The sequence below is a fragment of the Mya arenaria genome, chromosome 10 (genome assembly GCF_026914265.1).
Source record: "Mya arenaria isolate MELC-2E11 chromosome 10, ASM2691426v1".
Taxonomy (NCBI): Eukaryota; Metazoa; Mollusca; class Bivalvia; order Myida; family Myidae; genus Mya; species Mya arenaria.
The window spans coordinates 66,983,782-67,007,902 of NC_069131.1; the positions used below are offsets into that span (position 1 = coordinate 66,983,782).

The 24,121-nt window shown below is 34.7% G+C and overlaps 1 protein-coding gene across 3 annotated transcripts; it reads left to right on the forward strand.

Moving 5' to 3' along the window:
• The first annotated feature begins 4,997 nt into the window (after positions 1-4,997).
• LOC128205061 (receptor-type tyrosine-protein phosphatase kappa-like) lies at positions 4,998-23,670 on the forward strand. 3 transcript variants are annotated; one of them, XM_052906469.1, is made up of 22 exons: positions 4,998-5,195; positions 5,725-6,870; positions 7,094-7,154; positions 11,160-11,277; positions 11,541-11,644; positions 11,806-11,940; positions 12,769-12,932; positions 13,301-13,388; positions 14,398-14,462; positions 14,631-14,667; positions 15,401-15,504; positions 15,746-15,871; positions 17,154-17,302; positions 17,701-17,836; positions 19,362-19,490; positions 19,764-19,866; positions 20,639-20,715; positions 21,125-21,259; positions 21,420-21,554; positions 21,669-21,826; positions 22,067-22,202; positions 22,745-23,670. In XM_052906469.1, the coding sequence occupies exons 4-22, from the start codon at positions 11,231-11,233 to the stop codon at positions 22,817-22,819; spliced, it is 2,103 nt and encodes a 700-aa protein (XP_052762429.1). In that variant the 5' UTR covers positions 4,998-5,195; positions 5,725-6,870; positions 7,094-7,154; positions 11,160-11,230; the 3' UTR covers positions 22,820-23,670. The 3 variants fall into 3 exon arrangements, with proteins under 3 accessions (XP_052762429.1, XP_052762427.1, XP_052762428.1); XM_052906467.1 differs by lacking the exon at positions 7,094-7,154; XM_052906468.1 differs by lacking the exon at positions 7,094-7,154 and having other exon boundaries at positions 11,809-11,940.
• Positions 23,671-24,121: the final 451 nt, after the last annotated feature.

The window sequence follows — 24,121 nt, forward strand, 5'->3', positions numbered from 1 at the left end:
TGGAACTTTTGTTTAAGTAATACTCTTGTAGAATGAATCACCTTGAACAATCTGCAGTGAACTTTCCAAACGACTCGCTCAATGATGAAACTTTTGTTTAAGTAATATTCTTGTAGAAGGAATCACCTTTAACAATCTGCAGTGAACTTTCCAATCGACTCGCTCAATGATGGAACTTTTGTTTAAGTAATGCTTTTGTAGAAGGAATCACTTTGAACAATCTGCATTAAACTTTCCAATCGACTCGCTCAATGATGGAACTTTTGTTTAAGTAATACTTTTGAAGAAGGTATCATCTTGAACAATCTGCAGTGAACTTACCAAACAATTCGCTCAATGATGGAACTTTTGTTTAAGTAATAGTCTTTTAGAAGGAATCACTTTGAACAATCTGAAATGATCTTTCCAAACGACTCGCTCTATGATGGAACTTTTGTTTAAGTAATACTCTTGAAGAAGGAATCACTTTGAACAATCTGCAGTGAACTTTCCAAACGACTCGCTCAATGATGGAACTTTTGTTTAAGTAATACTCTTGAAGAAGGAATCACTTTGAACAATCTGAAGTGAACTTTCCAAACGACTCGCTCATTGATGGAACTTTTGTTTAAATAATACTCTTGTAAAAGGAATCACCTTGAACACTCTGAAGTGAACTTTCCAATCGACTCGCTCAATGATGGAACTTTTATTTAAGTAATAGTCTTGTAGAAGGAATCACCTTGAACAATCTGCAGTGAACTTTCCAAGCGACTCGCTCAATGATGGAACTTTTGTTTAAGTAATACTCTTGTAGAAGGAATCACTTTGAACAATCTGAAGTGAACTTCCTAAACGACTCGCTCAATGATGGAACTTTTGTTTAAGTAATAGTCTTGTAGAAGGAATCACCTTGAACAATCTGCAGTGAACTTTTCAATCGACTCGCTCAATGATGGAACTTTCGTTTAAGTAATACTCTTGAAAATGGAATCACCTTGAACAATCTGCAGTGAACTTTCCAAACGACTCGCTCAATGATGGAACTTTTGTTTAAGTAATACTCTTGTAGAAGGAATCACTTTGAACAATCTGAAGTGAACTTTCCAAACGACTCGCTCATTGATGGAACTTTTGTTTAAGTAATACTCTTGTAAAAGGAATCACCTTGAACACTGTGAAGTGAACTTTCCAATCGACTCGCTCAATGATGAAACTTTTGTTTAAGTAATAATCTTGTAGAAGGAATCACCTTGAACAATCTGCAGTGAACTTTCCAACCGACTCGCTCAATGATGAAACTTTTGTTTAAGTAATACTAATATAGAAGGAATCACTTTGAACAATCTGAAGTGAACTTCCTAAACGACTCGCTCAATGATGGAACTTTTGTTGAAGTAATAGTCTTGTAGAAGGAATCACCTTGAACAATCTGCAGTGAACTTTTCAATCGACTCGCTCAATGATGGAACTTTCGTTTAAGTAATACTCTTGAAAATGGAATCACCTTGAACAATATGCAGTGAACTTTCCAAACGACTCGCTCAATGATGGAACTTTTGTTTAAATAATACTCTTGTAGAAGGAATCACTTTGAACAATCTAAAGTGAGCTTTCCAATCGACTCGCTCAATGATGGAACTTTTGTTTAAGTAATAATCTTGTAGAAGGAATCATTTTGAACAATCTAAAGTGAACTTTCCAAACGACTCGCTCAATGATGGAACTTTTGTTTAAGTAATAGTCTTTTAGAAGGAATCACTTTGAACAATCTGCAGTGAACTTTTCAATCGACTCGCTCAATGATGTAACTTTTGTTTAAGTAATACTTTTGAAGAAGGAATCACCTTAAACAATCTGCAATGAACTTACCAAACGACTCGCTCAATGATAGAACTTTTGTTTAAGTAATACTTTTGAAGAAGGAATCACTTTGAACAATCTGAAGTGAACTTTCCAAACGACTCGCTCAATGATTGATCTTTTGTTTAAGTAATAGTCTTGAAGAAGGAATCACTTTGAACAATCTGAAGTGAACTTTCCAAACGACTCGCTCAATGATTGATCTTTTGTTTAAGTAATACTCTTGAAGAAGGAATCACCTTGAACAATCTGAAGTGAACTTTCCAAACGACTCGCTCATTGATGGAACTTTTGTTTAAGTAATACTCTTGTAGAAGGAATCACCTTGAACAATCTGAAGTGAACTTTCCAATCGACTCGCTCAATGATGGAACTTTTGTTTAAGTAATACTCTTGAAGAAGGAATCACTTTGAACAATCTGCAGTGATCTTTCCAAACGACTCGCTCATTGATGGAACTTTTGTTTAAGTAATACTCTTGTAGAATGAATCACCTTGAACAATCTGCAGTGAACTTTCCAAAGGACTCGCTCAATGATGGAACTTTTGTTTAAGTAATACTCTTGTAGAAGGAATCACTTTGAACAATCTAAAGTGAGCTTTCCAATCGACTTGCTCAATGATGGAACTTTTGTTTAAGTAATAGTCTTGTAGAAGGAATCATTTTGAACAATCTAAAGTGAACTTTCCAAACGACTCGCTCAATGATGGAACTTTTGTTTAAGTAATACTTTTGAAGAAGGAATCACCTTAAACAATCTGCAGTGAACTTACCAAACGACTCGCTCAATGATAGAACTTTTGTTTAAGTAATACTTTTGAAGAAGGAATCACTTTGAACAATCTGAAGTGAACTTTCCAAACGACTCGCTCAATGATTGATCTTTTGTTTAAGTAATAGTCTTGAAGAAGGAATCACTTTGAACAATCTGAAGTGAACTTTCCAAACGACTCGCTCAATGATTGATCTTTTGTTTAAGTAATACTCTTGAAGAAGGAATCACCTTGAACAATCTGAAGTGAACTTTCCAAACGACTCGCTCATTGATGGAACTTTTGTTTAAGTAATACTCTTGTAGAAGGAATCACTTTGAACAATCTGCAGTGAACTTTCCAATCGACTCGCTCAATGATGGAACTTTTGTTTAAGTAATAGTCTTGTAGAAGGAATCACCTTGAACAATCTGCAGTGAACTTTCCAATCGACTCGCTCAATGATGAAACTTTTGTTTAAGTAATATTCTTGTAGAAGGAATCACCTTGAACAATCTGCAGTGAACTTTCCAACCGACTCGCTCAATGACGGAACTTTTGTTTAAGTAATACTCTTGTAGAAGGAATCACTTTGAAAAATCTGCAGTGTACTTTCCAATCGACTCGCTCAATGATGGAACTTTTGTTTAAGTAATACTGTTGTAGAAGGAATCACTTTGAACAATCTGCAGTGAACTTTCCAATCGACTCGCTCAGTGATGGAACTTTTGTTTAAGTAAAACTCTTGAAGAAGGAATCACCCTGAACAATCTGCAGTGAACTTTCCAACCGACTCGCTCAATGATGAAACTTTTGTTTAAGTAATACTCCTGAAGAAGGAATCACTTTGAACAATCTGAAATGAACTTTCCAAACGACTCGCTCAATTATGGAACTTTTGTTTAAGTAATAGTCTTGAAGAAGGAATCACTTTGAACAATCTGAAATGAACTTTCCAATCGACTCGCTCAATGATGGAACTTTTGTTGAAGTAATACTCTTGTAGAAGGAATCACTTTGAACAATCTGCAGTGAACTTTCCAAACGACTCGCTCAATGATGGAACTTTTGTTGTAGTAATAATCTTGAAGAAGGAATCACTTTGAACAATCTGCAGTGAACTTTCCAAACGACTCGCTGAATGATGGAACTTTTGTTTAAGTAATGCTCTTGAAGAAGGAATCACTTTGAACAATCTGCAGTGAACTTTCCAATCGACTCGCTCACTGATGGAACTTTTGTTTAAGTAATAGTCTTGTAGAAGGAATCATTTTGAACAATCTGCAGTGAACTTTCCAATCGACTCGCTCACTGATGGAACTTTTGTTTAAGTAATATTCTTGTAGAAGTATCTCATTGAACAATCTGCAGTGAACTTTCCAATCGACTCGCTCAATGATGAAACTTTTGTTTAAGTAATATTCTTGTAGAAGAATCACCTTGAACAATCTGCAGTGAACTTTCCAACCGACTCGCTCAATGATGGAACTTTTGTTTAAATAATAGTCTTGTAGAAGGAATCACTTTGAACAATCTGCAGTGAACTTTCCAAACGACTCGCTCAATTATGGAACTTTTGTTTAAGTAATAGTCTTGAAGAAGGAATCACTTTGAACAATCTGCAGTGAACTTTCAAAACGACTCGCTCAATGATTAAACTTTTGTTTAAGTAATACTCTTGAAGAAGGAATCACTTTGAACAATCTGCAGTGAACTTTCCAAACGACTCGCTCAATGATTAAACTTTTGATTAAATAATACTCTTGTAGAGGAATCACCTTGAACAATCTGCAGTGAACTTTCCAAACGACTCGCTCAATAATGTAATATTACACTCTCATCACTTAGTCACAGTCACTGGTGTATTTCATTTTTCATTTCATCATTTTGCTAAGGTCTAGTCAATATTAAATGAATAATAATATAACAATTAAGAATGTTTTTTTTTTTTGTAATCCAACCGTTATGCGTGAAGGCATTAATAACATATTTAATGTCAAGGCCATAATTTTTATCACAACAACAAAACTTGGGGGAGCATTATTTGAGAATAGATAACACTGTAATATTAACGTTGACTGAATTACTTACCCCTTACTTGGATATTAGTTGAGCTATTAAAAGCTGCATCCTTACAGTTGGACCTCTTTTGACAACCAACAGTTTTTGTCCTTTAATGAGCCATTTTTTTGCGTAAATGTCTGGAAACCAGTGATATTTCATCTTTATTTGAAAGAAATGTTCCGTGTGTATGTCACCCTTGGACGAAATAGAAGTTAATGCGTTGTATCCTGTTGTCAAGAGTGTTTGCCGATAATATAAAAATTACTTTCCATAGCCTTAAAATGATTCATTAAACTGCAAATATCTTCTTCCTTGTTTAAACTTGCGTGACATAAACACACTTTTATTTAACATTTACTTCTTTTCCCATGAAGCTTCCGGACGAGCATTTGAAGAGTTTAAACGTCTTTGATGTTATTAAAAAATTAAACTCTAGATGATGCTCTCAATTTAAGGAATTTCAGTGTGTTTTTTTTTCATTTGCAAGATGATCGGAGCTATAGGATTCGGAGTTCTGTTTGGATTACTTCTTTCAGGTAAAGTGTAAAATGACTTAAGTAAATATACAATCAGGATAAATTGTTTGTCTGCTTTAATATTCAGATCGAGAGAAAGTATTATATATTTCCAAGTTGTTTAATGCGTAAGGCTTACAGCAATTATAAAACATGAACGTCAAGAACGTTGCTTAATATTACTTCTAGAATTCTTAGCAATACTCTTTGAAAACAGACGTCGATGATATATTACAAATTCACATCCCTCTCCGCCTCCCCCATCCCTTAATGAAACATCATGGTACTAAGCTTACATTTATTAATTATTGACACAAGTTGGAACGGTTTGTATACTGATTTAATGAGTTAATGTTTAAGTTAGTTTTATACTTTTTCACCTGGGCGGGCGGTATGCGGTTCTAGGACGACATTCGCTCTCTACCTCAAACACGGCACTTTATAGTAATAAAACATGGGCATTAATTACATCACATTTCTATTATTTCATTGTGAGTACATGTTATGTTTAGTATTGGCTTTTAACTGCCATTGTATATTTTTGTTTTAGATATTTCAGTTCAAGGCGACATATGTGAACCTGGATACTTTTTTAGGTTTGGATGTAAAAGTTGTAAACATCCTGGATGTACCTGCACGCTTTCAACAGATTGTGATGCATGTCTAGAAGGCTTCTATATGAACGGTGATATATGCTCAAGATGTCCATTAAACTGCAAGACATGTGCGAGCTCGAGCAGTTGCTCATCATGCGATCCAGGTTATTATGGATATATATGTCAACAGGATTGTGGTAGAGGATGTCTACATTCTAAGTGTGCAAAAATAAATGGGACATGTTTATGTCGGAGTGGTTTGTTTAGTGACGTTTATTGCAATACTTGTGTTCTAGGCAAATTTGGACATAACTGTGACCATGAATGTTTGGACTCGTGTAATTCTTGTTTAAACTCGTCTAACTGTGAATCATGCAAGCCTGGTTTGTTTGGACATATATGTGAACATAATTGTTCTGAAAATTGTTACAATTGCTCGCAATCGGGACAATGTTTGACTTGCAACACAGGACACACTCACCCAAGCCAAGCCTGTGTTTGCGAACAAAGCAAGTGCGCCACATCTTACAACTGTGATAAATGTGTCAGCGACGAATATTTTCCTGACAATGGGTCTTGCTGTCCCTGCTCATTGTTACAACATTGTATATCATGCACAGTGTCTTCAAATGGTACAAAGTGTGTTGTATGTGGAGAAGGATACTATCCGAACGAACATGGTTATTGTTTCAATTGTAGCGTTACGTGTATTGAAGGACAATGCGATTCAGTTTCGGGTAAATGCAAAAAAGGATGCACTGACGGCTACTTCGGTAAGCTTTGCAAACAGAGATGCCAAGACTCATGTTACAAGTGCAATCGATATAGTGGAGAGTGTTTAGAGTGTGTTTCAAATCTAAACTATGGACCGAACTGTAACAAACATTGCAGTGAGACTTGCGTTGACAAGATGTGTGACATACTTGGAGTATGTACCAAAGGATGTTCAGAAAACTACTTTGGAGTAATGTGCGAAAATGAATGTGACAAACATTGTATCCAAATTACAATAGGCACAATGTGTTCATCTGAAAATGGAGAGTGTCTCCACGGTTGCACTGCTGGCTACATCGCAGCTGTTTGTCCTAAAGCTCCACAAGGTAATGAGTATGTCAATTAGTCTTACAGCATTGAAAATAGAAAATAGCAGATAATTGCAAAATAAATATAAACAGCATTCTAAAAACATATTGTTTGGTTTTGTTTTTGTAACTTTCTTACATACTTTTAATTTCAACTCAATAAATACATTAAAAATAATTGTTAGTGTTTAAAGAGCTGTGTTACAATGTGAACTACATTTTAATAAGATCATATTTTCAGCATCCTTCTTAGGTCCTTCACATCGCAATGACTTAAAAATTGAGACAATGCTTACCCCCTAGTATGTATACCTTTCATGAAAATACCATTTTTTATTGTTTCTGCATTTTAGGCAGAAGTTGTCTATATAACACTTTAAGATTGCCGCTACTTGTGTATATACCTCGGTGTCTGGTCACATTGTCCTGCCGATATATGATCAAGTGCAATGCATAACAATATAATAATATTAGCTTCTTTTCTTGAACTATAGCAAATGCATCCAAACTGAACAGTACTGGACAAAATAAACACTTAAGTTCTGAAAAGGTTTTAAAGTTATATTGTAAACATTGACTAGAATATATTTGCTTGCAAACAGTACTAAATAGGCGATGTAAGAGCCACCATAATCAATTTCTCCCAGCTACTTTTCAATTTTACCGATTTTTGCATTTAGACTAAACTAAAAGAATCAATGGTTTAACGTCATCACTAATATCTTCATTGACTTATGAACATTGATTAAAGCTCTTCCTCTTAACAAACCACAATTCAACTTCATAAATTAATTTTCGTAGGTGATTACGTTGCTCCGTCAAAATTGAACTACAAAATAAAAATAAATCGAATTCTTTCAAAACTGGCCACAATGATATGTCAGGTTTCAGCGTAGTCAGTTAGTGCAAAAAACCGCTTTCGAACACTGTTAATGTTAACGTTGCTGCTGTTTTGATGTTAGTAGCCGTTATGTTGGCGTTAAGTTGTGATATTTTGAAGAATTGAATGCAAAGAGAACGGCGTTAAGCAAATGAAACGGAAAGATGTGTTTCTATAACGAAATGTGTTTAGATGTATAATTTTGATAAATGATTTATAAACTTATCGGATCCGTGTACAATTGCGTTTATGCGTATTCTCTTTCATGCGTATAAGAACAAGTAAGATTTGTTTACGTCGCGATGATAATCTATACCTACACATGTTACATAACAGTTTTAAGAAAGGTTATAAACATTTACTTAAGAACCATATATCATTCCTAGATGCACAACTAATTGAATGTTTTAATGTTCCGGTGCCAACTGAAAAGAAAGCATATATATTAACATGTTTACACTGATTGTTCACATACATGAATCTTTTCAGTATGCATCTGCCGCTTTTACAATTGATGTAGAGTGTGGTGTAAACATTGTTTCAGCGGTCAATGCAAGATTTCGGTGTAGCTTGGAAACACTGCCAGGCCATCCCTTAAGACTCACTCAAAAACATGTGAGCACATACTCGCACATCTCGCGCGCCGACATGCACGCAAGAAATACGAACATTCCCTCGACTTATTTATGCTTTGAAAGTAAATATAAGAGTTAGTTGTAAAGGGGCTTTATATATAAAATGGTGCATGGTTTTGCATGAAATATAATAAATTGATGTTCCGGAAACATTTTACTTTTCAAGTTTAAAGTGACACTCTTATTCAAAATCAATACATATACATGTATAACAAACATTCAATTAGAGTGAATAACCTTTAACTAAATCCTAAATAATACATTTATGGAAAATAATAATTACTGATAACAAGAGTGTAGCTGCGTATTGAATAGCTGAATACGCAAAAATATTAAATGATTGGTGAGTGCTAAAATATTTACTGGGATCTACTATCGTCTCATAAGGTAGAAATACAGTGTTTTCTGCACCCTTCTTTCAAATTAAACTCAGTACTCTTCCTAAAAACCATTGATTACGATCATTTATTTTGTGTATTAAAACAATTGTATTAATTATGATAAATCAATTCGGGAGTAAGAGTGCATCTTTAAATATAGCCATCACGAACTATTTGTCTATGTTATAATAAAATGGCATTACGTAAATTCATAATGATAACGACTGGTCGGAGCGAGCGTTAGCGTTGAGCCATTCTCAATAATTTAGATTTTACTTCATGTTATTAATCTGACTTAGAATTTAACAGCATTCGCTTACGCATATTCAAAATACAATCTTAATTAGCATGTCAGCAAGTTTCGGTTTTGTCGAAACCGTGCACGTGCTCAATAAAACCCGAAACAGCTTCATATAAATTACAAATGCATAAGTCCGATGCAATGAAGCATACAACATGAATTTTCTCATGAAAAATCGAAAGTTCACCGAAGAAAGCAGCAAGAAATGGATGCAGAACTTGTACCGATTAAAATGAAAAGTGAGTGTGACCTCCTGAAAGAAACACTTGTCATAGAGTTAATGATACTGATAGACAAAAATGCTGCAAGTGCAACAGTTGTCGCTTAATAATATAACATCAGAAACAAAATACGGTCTTGGGAGTATTCTCTTTATAGAATGCGCGTCATGTCTTGCTGACAACTTAATGCCGAATGGAAATCGATACAAGGCTTATCTTTCACAGATTTTGTCTCGTGTCGCGTAATGCTACTGTTCACTTAACTTGTTGGAAGTCTTTAAGTTATTAAACAACAACCGTTCGAATGTGATTTCTTTATTGTTCAACGTTCTTTCTAAGTATAATAATCAGTATATAATACAGCATGACATTTAAGGTAATCCCACATCCTAACTGCCGTCCATTAAGGACCCAAGGCCGCGTTCCTTGCCTTGCCTAACCCAACTGTCTCTAACATTATAATCATGCGTTCATATATACCACTTTTTGTCTAGCTCGTGACAGTTGTGCATATTTAATTTCTTGTTATATACAAAAAGAACGTATTATACAGTCATGAACTGTCAAGCTAATTGGACTAATAGCCAGCGGCTATCACGACTGTCACCAGCTAAGTACATCTACATTTAATAATTATGATGAAGTATTTGCTTTTTGTTATAAATAAACTTTGAATTCTACTATTGATTTTTGTTACTACTTTAAAGTGTTTCATACATAACTTTTATGTTACGTGACACTTTAAAGTGTTTATACGTAACTACGTTCGCGACACTCAGTGCACATCTTTTTCCATGTGATATTATTATCAAATTGATTTGCACTTGTTTTATATTGTGGGTGCTGGACATAAACTGGAATACAAGGACCAATGAACGAAATGATAGTATTATGTTTTTATGACAAGATGTTATGTATGATTTTTAGTTTCAATATTGATATGAAAAACTATAGAAAAAAGCACAGTAGTCGAAATATCAAATATAATCTCCGTTTAATAGCACAGGGTCAACGCCAAAGACATAGAACACGAAAACAAACAATCACAAACCAGAAACGTGGAACAACAACACAAAACTTCACAAACAACACAGTACATATATACTGCATAAAAAATAGAGTTGTTTATCAAGGATTGTCAGGTACCGTCTTGGAACGGTCTGTAAACTGCAAATTTACGGGGGGTTTAAACTAGTCTGTGTGCACAACCTCACTCCTGACAGTACAATCTTGCGACAATACGTTGTCTTCGCTGACATTCAAAATAAATGTATCGCTTTTTAGTCAATTATTGAGTAACATCAATATCTATTGAAGTTATTTTGAGTATTATCAACTTTGCATATCTTCAAGACTAGCATTTTTGACAATTTGAATTCAAACCCGAGACAAAATTTGTCACCGGATTTTTATTTTCTTGTTTGTCATCACCATATCCATGCAGTACCAAACAAATGTTTGCTGTTCCCATCATGACCGTTCTCTTTTTCCTGAATTGAATAACAGTAAGGTCCTATCAATATGAAAAGTAAATGAATACGCTTTAACTATTCACATATTTCGACACATGTGCGGAACATGTATCAAACAGCAACATTAGACACAGTGTGTCATCTGATGGGCAAATTGTGCCCCAATAGAAGGACCCATTTATTTATGCTAAATGTAAGAATTCCCGCTTGGCTCGTAGTTTCTGTGACTCGATGTATTTTCGCCGATCCATGGGAGTTCAACCCAACGCGGTTCGACTGTTTATGTATTTTGTACACACTGTCATGAATTAAGCTAGTTATGTCCCTGTAACTCCCATGGTCGTTATCCATAAAAGGGTACCACATAGCTATGTATATATTCAAAAGAGAAATGATTTATATTTCTTTTTGTTACTAGATGAAAAACAGATTACCAGTAGCTCGAGAGTAGTCGCTCTTGGTGGAGGTGTTGGTGGTGGTGTGTTAGCAATGCTAGCAACCTTTGCCGTAATCGCATTCATTTTTAAAAGGAAAAGGTACATTTCAAGCCTAAATCTATAATATTATCATGCTTGTAATTTTTTATTGTATTTTCAATAAAGAATGTAAAAACTATTTAAAGAAATGTTCTTATCACTTTCGTTGGCCTGATGCTAGAAATAAACAACCAAGAGAAAATACAAGCGATGACGTAATCGCTAATCGCATTTACATGCGGCCGATTTGGGCAGCTTGGTACGAAGCAAAACATGTCTGTTACCTTCTTAATTTAAAATGGTACATGTATAACACTTTTCAGGCGTGCTCAAAATAGTAACGATGAAACAAAAGCGTTTACTACTGATCAAAATGACGAACAGCAGGTGGATTCATCATCGGTCTATGCGACTGTGAATAAAACCAGTAAGCACATTAAGAGACTTTTCGTTTACTAACCTATATTTATTGCGATATATGAAAGACATATTTATGCTTTTACATAGTTTTCGTAATAGATCAGTATATGTCTATAGACAAAATGAATGTTTTGTTTATTGTACGTGTAACGTATTCATATATTTTAGCAGTTGTTCAACCCGATGTTATTTATGTGAATACTGCTGAGGGTCTCCCACATGTTACCGTTATTTCCAATCAAACTCCGCCAGAGAAGAAAATTAGCGCCGAAAGTATTATCACTGACGACAATCTTGAAATGGGTAAGGTTTATTGCATGTTTAGTATTATGCTCATGAGTTATATACTGAGGAAAATCTTAAACTATGTAAGGTTTATTGCATGTTAAGTGTTATGTCATGAATTAAAGAGTGAGGACAATCTTAAACTGTGTTAGGTTTATTGCATGTTAAGTGTTATGCTCATAAATTATATACTGAGAACAATTTTGAACTGGGTAAGGCTTTTGCATGTTAAGTGTTATGCTGATATGTTATATACTGATGGCAATCTCGAACTTGGTAAGGTTTATTGCATGTGTTATGCACAAAAGTTATATTCTGGGGACTATTTTGAACTTGGTTATTTCATGTTAAGTATTATTCTTATATTCTGACAACCATCTTGAACTTGGTAAGGTTCATTGCATGTTTAGTGTTATGCTCATAAGTTTTATTCTGAGGACAATATTAAACATGCTACGGTTTGTAGCATGTTTACAGTTATGCTCATAAGTTATATTCTAAGGGCGATCTTTCTGTTGAAAAATTGCTTCGAAATATGCGTACTGTTATATTTTACGTTATACTCCTGTTAAACTAACCATGGGTCCTGTGTCATAATACGGCTGCATTCATAAGACTGCTTTGACGCTAGGCGAATTGGTATGATTTATGTTTATTCCATATTAAACGCATTCCTCTGCATATTTCTTTACTTATTATACGTTATTCGTACAGCCAATCCAACTCCGGTTGACAATGACTTGTTTTACAGATCAAGATGAATGTTTGCAAATGAATATTAGATCAGCATCTGATTTAGATAGGCCATAAGACTTCCGCTAATATGAAGCATTGAGTTATTTTCAGATGACGAGGACGCTATTGCACGGGAAAATGCTATTAGGTTTGAAGAAAATGGAGGAGTGTATTACAACAATGCGAATGAGGTTAACAAAATCAAAGTTAAAGTTGAGGAGTTACCTGCGTATGTTACAGCAAAAACGAAATGCTCGTATGTGGATGAATTTGAGGTAATTTGGTAAAGACAAACGTTTTGAAAAAGAATTGAATTGAATGAGTTTTAAACATTCTTGAGGGCTATTTATTGAAACAACAACAAAAATACGGATTTACAAAGCAAAAACATGACTTCATTAGAGGGTTGACACAAATTTAAATGTTTTTTTTCTGATAACTTTTAAATGCGTTGCCCGAGATAACTCATAGTTTACATGCTCAATAATACAATGATCAACTAGCGTTGAAATCATCAAGATAGGGAAAGAGATTTAACCAAATTGAACGTACACGAAATGTCTCCTATCCGAAGACAGTAATGTTGCATTATTTGTTCTTTTTTACGAAGGTTTATTATATACATGTGTTTCTTTTGTTACAGAGATTCCCATACGGTCTTACTAAACCGTTTGAAGATTCTCAAAAGGCCAGCAATATGTCACGAAACAGATATAAAGGAATTTACCCGTGTGAGTGAAATTTGTTGTTTGATGCGTATGACAAACTTTAAAAGGACATATAGTTATTATTCAGCATGGCATACTTATTGAACGCAAACATATAGATTCTGTTGTTACAATATAGTCTCATAGTCGTATTGTCAGACGTGTGATATAGGGATATTATCCTTTCAAATTTATCAGTAAGTGTTCGGTTGCGCGCTTGAAACTTTGTTTACCCCCATTCTCTATTTAGTAATTATGTACATGGTGGTTCTAATCTATATATGATCATTGTTAAATGAGTTGTCTGAACCTGTACATTTGGCTCTAATTTGAATATGCTTAATGTAAAAATGAAGTTTGGCAATGTACATGGTGATTCTTATCCAAAGAATATCATTGTCAAAAAAGGATTCTGGCATTGTACATGGTGGAACTAATCTAAAGAAGGTCATTGATAAAAAAAGTATTCTGACCTTGCACTCTATGGGTGTAATCTAAACAAGCAAATTGGAACAAACGTAGTCTAGCATTGTACACGGTGGCTCTAATCTAATCGGGGTCATTGTTAAATAAGTAGTTTGACCATACTCAAGGCACTACTCAAAACAAAGTCATTGTTCAGTAGGATCTTGGCATAGTACATGGTGGCTCTTATCTAAAGAAGGTAATTGTTAAATAAGTTGTCTGGCCTTGTACTTGTTGGCTGTAATCTATCAAAGTCATTGTTGAATAAGTAGTCTGGTCTTGTACATGTTGGCTGTAATCTATCAAAGTAATTGTTAAATAAGTAGTCTGGCCTTCTTGGCTGTGGTCTACCAAGGTCATCGTTGAATAAGTAGACTGGCCTTGTACATGGTGGCTCTAATCTAAAGAAGCTAAATGTTATATAAGTAGTCTGGCCTTGTATTCGGTGGCTCTTATCTAAAGAAGCTAATTGTTAAATAAGAAGTTTGGCTTCTGGTAATGTCTCCTTAGTTTTCAATCTTATAGTCCAAAACAGATTTTTAATACGAAATTCATTTGATTTTTGCAGATGACGACTCACGTGTGAAGGTTTGGTACAGTGAATCTGATTACATAAACGCAAGCTTTATTGATGTATGTTTTATTTATTGATCACTTTGATTTAAATTCATATGTTTTAGTTTTCATTACTTTCAGTCGTATTTCGTTTTGTTTTATCAGTTAAGTACGTATTATTCTTATAAGTAATCGATATCAGAGTTTCAGTTGTCCGTTTTAAACAATTGGTATATTTTATTTAAGGGTTTCAAGAAAAGAAATGAATACATTGCAACTCTAGGTAAGTGGCGTTAGGAAAAAGAGGGCCCATATTCACTTAGTTTGATACTCAGACATGTGAACCTCTTAATGTGATGAAAACTATTTGATCATTTCGTTTAGGATATAATATGTATAATATTTGTTAAAACCTGTCATTTGGAATATGTTCACGAATTTTAACCAACACTGCTCTAAAAATAAAAAAATACGATTGAAAGAAAATTTGTACTTGAATAAGTCTTGTGTCTCTCAAGAGAAGGTGTGTTTTTCTAATTTCGATAACCGGGCTTGTCGCTATAGTTTTTTTTGTTTTGTGTTGTCGAGTCTGAAACTCAGATGCAGGAACTTAGTGAGTATAGACCCAACGAAGTCTCGTTTGGATGATATTGAAGCTGTCATATAAAAACATGACACATACAGAACAAAGAAATTGCTATTGTTCAGAGATTATATCGTTTCAATTCTATTCATTCATTGGCATGATGTTACGCTAAACTGTGTACTTGTGTTGTGGGGTAACCGGAGTACCCGGATATTTTTTTAGTCCGACTTGTGACTACAAACCAAACTCAAATACAAGCAGGTCGGGAATTGAAACCGTCCTGGAACGCCATAATGAGAAGCAAGTGTGCTTAGCATTGCGCTTACCAGTCGACATTGAATTTCTTTCCTTTGGACGTGATGTTTGAACTGTCATGAACTCATGTGTTTCTTATAATAAAACATTCTAAATAGTATTTGTTTATTCAAAGGTCCGATGTCAAAGCAACTTGGAGACTTTGGATTGTTTTGGGAAATGATCTGGCGGCAGAAAGTTGAAAAGGTCGTCATGGTTACAAATTTAATTGAAGAAAAGGTATCCTTCGATTCATGTCTAAACATAATGAACAAAATGTGACACATATTGTACAAGTTTTTCACGGAATTCATCAGTGTAATTGGTAAAGAAAGGTGTTCATGTTTAAGGACATAAATTATCAATGTAATTTGAATGTTTCATCATACATTACAACTATACATAAAGTAACCTCCATTATTAAAGGCGATGTATATCCTAAAGTGGCATAGTTAAATATGTTTGTATTTTAAATTTACAGAAAGTAAAATGTGACCAATATTGGCCGAATGTTGGTTCGTCTTCTCGTTACGGAAACTTTACCGTTACTTGTCTGTCAGAGGATTCGTATGCTGAATTTACAAGACGAACATTTCAAATATCTCAGGTTTGCGGTATTAAAGGTTTTCATAAGTGTTTTTTGGTCTAGCTAGAACTTAGTATAATACTTTTTATTAACTAAAAGGATCAACTACATTAAAACAATTCAAATAATATAAGCAAGAATAAAATACAATAAATACTACAAGGCCAAGCTCTGTGATTGTCGTTATCTTTAAGCGAAAACTAGGCCAGAATTTATAAACCATCCACAATATTCAGGAAACTTTGAACCCGTGGTACGAGAGACAATACGCACATGTACAGAAAGGTCCATAATTCAGAATTACTATTTGTGGTTTTATGCCCCTCTTTGAGTGTATAAAAGCAGACAAGCGCTTGCCCCGCGGCGCTTCCTAGTTTAGCTTGTCATCAAGAGTTTTTATATACATTTAGGCCACTGATTTCCTTTAAAAATGTGAGTTATTCTTATGATTTATTAATATTCCATCACAACTTAGAAACATCTTTAACAGGTTAAGCCGGCATGAAATTAATTTATATACTTATACACTTATAAAATCTACATTGAAGATAAGATCCGGGTTTCTATCCTACTCGGTGAGTTGAAACGGACGCTTGTTGGGATTGTATGCGATATATTCAAATGATTTCTATATCAATATCCGTTTCAAACTTGATTTGATAATTGTGAAATACAACAGAAGTATACGTTAATCAGATCAGCAACCTTGAATCAACCGGATCCGTTTTTATTGCTGCAATTTAATACAACTAACAGTTTATATTGCCTCATAATTTTGCTATCAATTTAAATTAAAGTATATCATGATGTAAAGCCACAAGCTCAATATCCCAAAACCTGCTGTTAGTTGCACACGAAGCATTGAGCAAATGCATACATATCGGTGCAAACAAAAACAACTAACAACTATCCAATACCATTAAATGCCAGGTTGTCGTCATGTTAACTCAAATACACGCTAAAAATCATTGTAACCAAATCGACACAGTCAGTACCTGCAAGCTCATAAACATAATCAGGGTAGCAATGCCAGAACACTGTTGCGCAAAGGCAGCCTAAAACAGCGTTAGTAATAATTGAATACTGTTGAAAACGGTCAAAAATGTCGACACAACGAATTTTGTTTCTTGGTATTGATTATCGAAACCACCAATTATCTTTCGTTGTTATGTTTCTTGGTATTCATGTTAGCTTCCCATGCTAACAAACATGTAAACGATTGAAGGCAGGTGCATTATTGCAAGCTTTGCATATGATGATAAAAGGATATATGTGATAATGACATTCTCATACGTTTTTCTAGAAATCCGAGGAGAGAAAGCTTCACCATTTTCATTTCACGTGCTGGCCTGACAGAGGTGTCCCGGAAGATGTCACCTCTCTGATAGAGTTCCGGCAGTTGGTCCTAAACTGTTCGACAAAGCTGAATGGTCCGACAGTGGTACACTGCAGGTACTAAAGTCTGAAGAACTAATTCATAAGCATAATGCAATGATCTAAACTGTTCGACAAAGCTGAATGGTCCGACAGTGATCCATTGCAGGTACTAGAAATTCAAGAAATTCAATTTCATTATGGGTCTTAATTATTCCAGACAATGGCTGGTGAGAGCGTTAATGTTTTTCTCTCACAAACCTAACTGGCAATTTTTCTTCAGGTTCAGGATTTTGCCGTATATGACATGATAAAGTGTGATTGCCATATGAAGAGGAACACCATTGTTGAAGATTTATTTTATCAAAACGTATTCACCTGACACACATATTTAACACGCCTAACTGATGACACGGTTTGTGTTGTTCAATCAATATTAAATCTGCCAACCTTTTTTAATGCTTTTTTGTCTCCAGTGCGGGCGTTGGACGAACCGGCACATATATTGCTCTCGACATTTTGACAAAGGAAGGAGAAGCGGAAGGAAGCATTGACGTTCCCGGATGTGTGCTCAACATGCGCCAAAACAGGCCAAACATGATCCAAACTCTGGTAAATATCGTAGTAGAGTGTTGACGTAACTAAGCATATGCACTGAACAGGCAACAGAACAGGCCCAACATGGTCCAGACACACATGGGCATGTGTATTCAACATGCGACATAACAGGCCCAACATGATCCAGTCACTGGTAGCGATTCTAGTATATTGTGTCCAAGGCGGTACCTAACAATCCTTGATAAACATACCTAGTTTTTACATATGTCGTATGTATGCACTGTGCTGTTTGTGGAGTTTTGTGCTGTTCTTCCATGTTTCTTGTTTGCGATTTTATGTTCTATGTCTTTGGCGTTTACCCAGTGTCATTAAACCGGGTTTATGTTTATACGTTTTGCTACTGAGGTTGTTTCTTTAGCTTTTCGTATAAAAATCAATCAGTATGTATACTCAACATGCGTCAAATTGACCCATTATGATTCAAACACTGTTATTTATCGCAGTCTACGTTAATCAACATTTGTGTTCAACTTGCACCGGAATAGACTAAACAATTATTCAAAAACTGGTGTCTATCGCAGTAAAGTGTTGACGCTAATCAGCATGTGTGTTCAACACGCGCCAGAATAGACGCAGCATGACTCAAAAACCGGTGTCTATCGCAGTATAGTGTTGACACTAATCAGCATGTCTGTTCAACACACGCCAGAATAGACGCAGCATGACTCAAAAACTGGTGTCTATCGCAGTATAGTGTTGACGCTAATCAGCATGTCTGTTCAACACGCACCAGAATAGACGCAGCATGACTCAAAAACTGGTATATATCGCAGTATAGTGTTGACGCTAATCAGCATGTCTGGTCAACACGCGCCAGAATAGACGCAGCATGACTCAAAAACTGGAATATATCGCAGTATAGTTTTGGCGCAAATCAGTTTTTGTAATCTATATGCATCAGAACAGGCACAATATGATCCAAGCTCTGGTATCAATCGCATTATATTGTTGATATGAATCAGTATACCCAGCATGATTCAAACACTGTTAGCTGTCGTAGTAAAATGTTGACGTTAATCAACGTTGTGTTTAACATGCGCCAGAATAGACTTAACAATAATTCAAAACCTGGCATCTTTCGCAGTAAAGTATTTGCGTAAATCAGTATGTGTATTTAACATGCGTCAGAACAGACCCAATAAGACTCAAACACTCGTATCCATCGTAGTAAAGTATTGGCGTAAATCAGTATGTGAACTCTGACTTTATGTTTAAACTTTTGGCTACTGAGCTTGTAGTTTGTCCTGTGGTTTTTTATATACATATTGACGTTATCAGTAAGTATGCTCAGCATACACCAGAACAGGTCAAGCATAGTCCAAACACTGGAATATATCGTCGAATACCGTAATCACCATATCACATTTTTCATATGGAACAACGGAAACACTAAATTTGTCTAAAATTTATTATTTTCCAGTGGTCTGCATGCACATGTCACGTATAAAACAAAATCTCGAAACAGTATAGTTTTTGAAATAATTGACTTAATTATTGAAAAGATCATTTTTATTCGCAGGGACAGTATCAGTTTCTGCATAGAGCTCTTGTTTATTCACTGACGTTGGACTGTAACCCGGTGAAAGGGGAGCGTTATCAGCAATTCGTGGACAGTCTAAGTGACACTGTTAAGGCGAAAATGTTTCAGGTACAAGTAATGAAATGTAAAGGAACATATAGCAAGAAACCTAGTAACCAACCGAACCACTATAATAATATTGTTTATTGGCATAAAACATGTTTCAAATCGATCTCCTCTCCGCTTCCTTATTCAACTTTTTTTAGCTGACTTCTACAATATTTGTAACCGTTTTTTTATACTAAGGTTAACTCAGTCATGTGTCAATATTACCATGTTCGGCTGTTACATTTGTCCCTGAGTAATTGAGATTTTAAAAACTTATTTTTTGCTGCATTACAGCAAACCCAGTTCACTGCAGGACAATATTCAGAGGAAGAATCTGAAGCAATTGAAAGAAACAAAAAACTCAAGGGCAAAAACAGAGCAAATGCTGACATTCCAGGTAGAATGTTTTGTGGTATATTTGATCATTATATAGAGGAAAATTATTTGTTTCCAAAGGAATGTTTACAAGTTGCTATTGACTTTTGGATGTTCTTGGGGTGAACTGTTGTGCCATCTTACATTGAAACAGATATAATTTTGGTATTTTTTTATAAAAGGACTTAAAGGAATATAAAATAAAGGCTAATTATAGTTTTCTGAGCAAATCACGAGACAAAGGAAACGAGAACGTAGCGGCATTTTGGAATTGACGCCGAAGAAATGTTCCAGCGTTGTGCACGCTGACGTAATATTCAAACGTCAAACGGGATAAAATTTAACACAGTGACAAATATCAAGCTGTTATTTTCTGCGTAAGAAACAGTGAACTATAATTGTAAGTTCACAGATGAATCTGTATACACCATCCCAAAGCATATAAAAACACTATTGACATGTTGCAAACTTAAAATCTTTGCAGAATTTTCAATTTTATATTATAAAGGACGTCGCCATCATGAACTATGGTCCCTATATATATATAAATTATTTCATATAAATATTGTATTTTATTTTGATAAGCAACTAGTGTAATAACATTTTACGGGATGTCATAAACAATAAGCGTTGAAATATACGCGTTGAACGACGTTGTATGTATTAAATGTTGTTAATCATTAAAATGTATCGTCTTAAAAACATAAGTTGTAACATAGTAATCCCAAACATACAAAAGCTGGAATAATAACAAAGCAAACATAATGATAGCAGTGTTGTTTAATACAATATAGGTGACGAGAACAGACCTCGGCTGAATAAATGCAGCAAAGAGGGCGGATCTGATTACATTAATGCTGTTTTTATAAACGTGAGTAACAGAAGTTTGTACGCTCGGAAAATATTTGCAAACACAGTCGTGTAAACCAGCGACCGGATTCACGAACAATCTAATCTAATCTATTTTATTTGTAGTCAGGTAAAAACATGTCTGTTTCGCATGTCATTTTTGTCTTTTAGAATACAACCTCCATTTTAAGCCAATAAAATTTGCAATAATTAAGTACTAGACTTAATCATTAAGAATTTCACCTTTCGCGGGTGTTTTAAAGGTCCACGTACTCCCAATCATCCGATACACACTTCCTGCGTCAGCCAATAAGGTTGCATGCTAAGACAGTTACGCTCACTCCGCGCATTCTTATTCAATAAGAATTAAAGTAAGTTAATATATGATAAGTATTCGCTGAATCATTCCGTGCACATTATCTACTCAACAGGGTCATAGGACGAAGAACCGCTTCTTAGTTGCACAAACACCTTTACCAGAGACAGTCGGTGATTTCTTGACGCTTATTTATCAACAGTCTTGCTCGTGTATTGTCAGCTTTAAAATGGACATTGGAAATAATAAGGTAATGTCAACCTTATTTCCACATTAATTTTTCAATGAGGCAGAAAGTGTACGTTTATGCATTATTTAATCATACCCAAGTACAATAATTCTTGGATTGAGAGTTAGTATGAAGAATGTGGGCTAATGGCAGTTGGTGAAGACTTACAAATGTATTTCAGAGCGTGGGCTCATATTTCCCTGCTGACAAACAAGTGTTAAAGAAGGGGGCGTTCAGCGTAAAATGTTTACTGCAAGACGTGCATGTCGGTTACACAAATAGAACTCTGATGTTTGGATACACGGGCCAAAATAAGGTAGGGACTTTCCATGTATAAACTATTAATCAATACATAATTCGGGAATCATTTGACCCTTCAGATTGATAAACTGTTGTCCGATTCGTAACAATATAGTTAATAATATTTAAGGAGACAATCGAAATAAGCATTCCTCAACTAGAGTTCACTGCCTGGGATAGTTCGAAAAATACTCCAAGATCCGCATCAGTGTTTCTGGACTTCATTAACGATGTTGAGGAGGCATCACGAACATCAACAACTGGGGGACCAATTCTTATTCACTGCATGTAAATCACTCATTTATCTGCATTTTGAACATATCATGCAAGATGTACTCTTTTGTAGTGTTGTATAGGATTGCTACCAAAACCTTTATAATATTTGGCGATGTGATGTTCAGATCTAGAAGAGGCATTTTAAATTTTGAAAAAAATGCATATTAATAAAAATATATCGAATTTAAAATGTATTTTGAAACTTTATTACGTTGATTAACGTTGATTAATGAGAAACAAAATCGTTACTAGTGACGGAGCAAGCAAGAGCGGTGTGTTCTGTGTTGTTTCCTTGCTCTTACAAAAGATGGCCGTTGAACACGAGGTCAGTGTTGTTAATGCTGTCATGAAGGTCAAGGCCAGACGAAGACTTGCTATCCCAACCCAGGTGATAACAACCGTCATATATTCAACTATATATCAGTAGTTCTTCAAAGCGCGTCCCTGTAGCTCACAAAATAAGAATCAATGCTTCAGAAAAGTTCACTGTGAATTCAAATGATGACCCCGTACTTCCAAACGAGCACACCTGTAGTCTCACTCAAAATGTATAACTATAGTTGCAATGAGGCGCCCGGACCTTATGAATAGTACCATAGTTCCAAAGAGTGTCAAAGATGTTCCTTAAAATACGTTTAATGTAGTCTCAAAAAGTGTCCCTTTACTTTCGGGAAGTTTCCCTGCATTTTCAAATAGTTTCCATGTAGTTTTAATTACAAATGGTACATGTGTTTTTTTCAATAGTGTCATTATAGATTTAAATACATGACGTGTCTTTGTGTCATGTTGAATTTGACTATAGTGAAGATAATTGTGTTTACGTTTAACGTCTATAGACCTCTAAAACTAACAAATGTACTGCAATACTTGAATTGAATATTCTTTAGTATTCATTTACATTTCATGTTTTAAACGTGTTTGTTTTTTCAGTCACAGTTCGAGTTCTGCAATGAGTGTGTTCTAGCGTATATACAACATGTACCCAAACTTTGGAGAAACACATAAGGATACCATTAGTGTCTTCTAACGTACAATTCGTCTTTTGAATACAACATGTATTCGAACTTCGTGGGAATACATTGAAATATCATCAGTGTGTTCAACCGTACATCAAATCGTTTAAATATAATATTCACTCATACAGTGGAGAAAGATTTTAAGATATGTTTTCATTTTGTCTACTCCAATATTTCGAGGGCAGACACTCAGATTGTATTTAGCGTACATCAAATCAAAATTGTTCAAAGCAATTTATATTCCATTTGTTTTTACTGGTATGTTCATATCGTACCCATAAATGTATATTTATATATTCAACACAATACTTATCTTGTATATAAAGTGTATACGTATAACACATTTAAATGTACAGCATTTACATTATTTACTGGTCACGGTTTTGCTCAACTTTGCTGCAAACAATATAAATATTCACATCATTGAGAATTAAGTACAGTACTTATCGAAATATCACTTTTGCATCTGATGAATATTTCATTTTCAAAATAAAAGATGGTCCTCGCTGTGACAAGGACCAATACATTTACAATTCATCTACGGTTTGAACATTTATATCTTTAGACCATTATAATATTTATTTTATAATATTAGGGATAATAATACTTTATATTACAAGTCAAACCACGTAGACAAAATTTCTAGTTTTCTTCGAATGTAAAAGGTATGAAGAGTCAAGAAAGTGCTTGTATTCTAACAACTTTGAATGTGATATGTGCCATGCTAAACTGTCTGTTTATAGTAGAACTGAAAGAATCATCGTATTCAGACACAAACTCTTACTTAGTAAAAAGGCTGTTTGTATAATCCCATATTTGTCATAATATGTATATATAGTACACAATAAAAGACCAGTCTTACAATTGTTCTTGTTTCCCCTCCCTATACCGCTATAATAAGATTAGGTCAATCGGTAGATATATCGTTTTATTTTTGACATTTGAATTACAGCACAAAATTATCATTTTCAAAGAGGTTATACAATCCAAAGACATTTAAGTCCAAATAATAAATTAATTAATATATTATTTATTCTTAAATAATCTACAAATCGTGTCTGATATAATCAACTTATATCTCCATTAAACGGCGTGCAATTTGTATTTATTAGGAAACACGAACATCACCTCATACATGATCTCAAGCTAAGACAAGATCTCCTCATTACATATACCGATATATCATAGTGAACGTTGTTTTAATGCGAAGAATTGATTAATCTAAGTTAATAAATATACTATTTTAACAATAATTTGCGCATTTCAATGCTACGTTATTAAATAGCGACCT

Excerpts from the sequence above, each read along its gene's own strand:
- LOC128205061 (XM_052906467.1), top strand. The coding sequence starts at position 5,147 with ATGATCGGAGCTATAGGATTCGGAGTTCTGTTTGGATTACTTCTTTCA. Across the intron at positions 12,933-13,300 it reads CGTATGTGGATGAATTTGAG|AGATTCCCATACGGTCTTAC; the intron begins GTAATTTGGTAA and ends CTTTTGTTACAG. Across the intron at positions 14,463-14,630 it reads TAAACGCAAGCTTTATTGAT|GGTTTCAAGAAAAGAAATGA; the intron begins GTATGTTTTATT and ends ATTTTATTTAAG.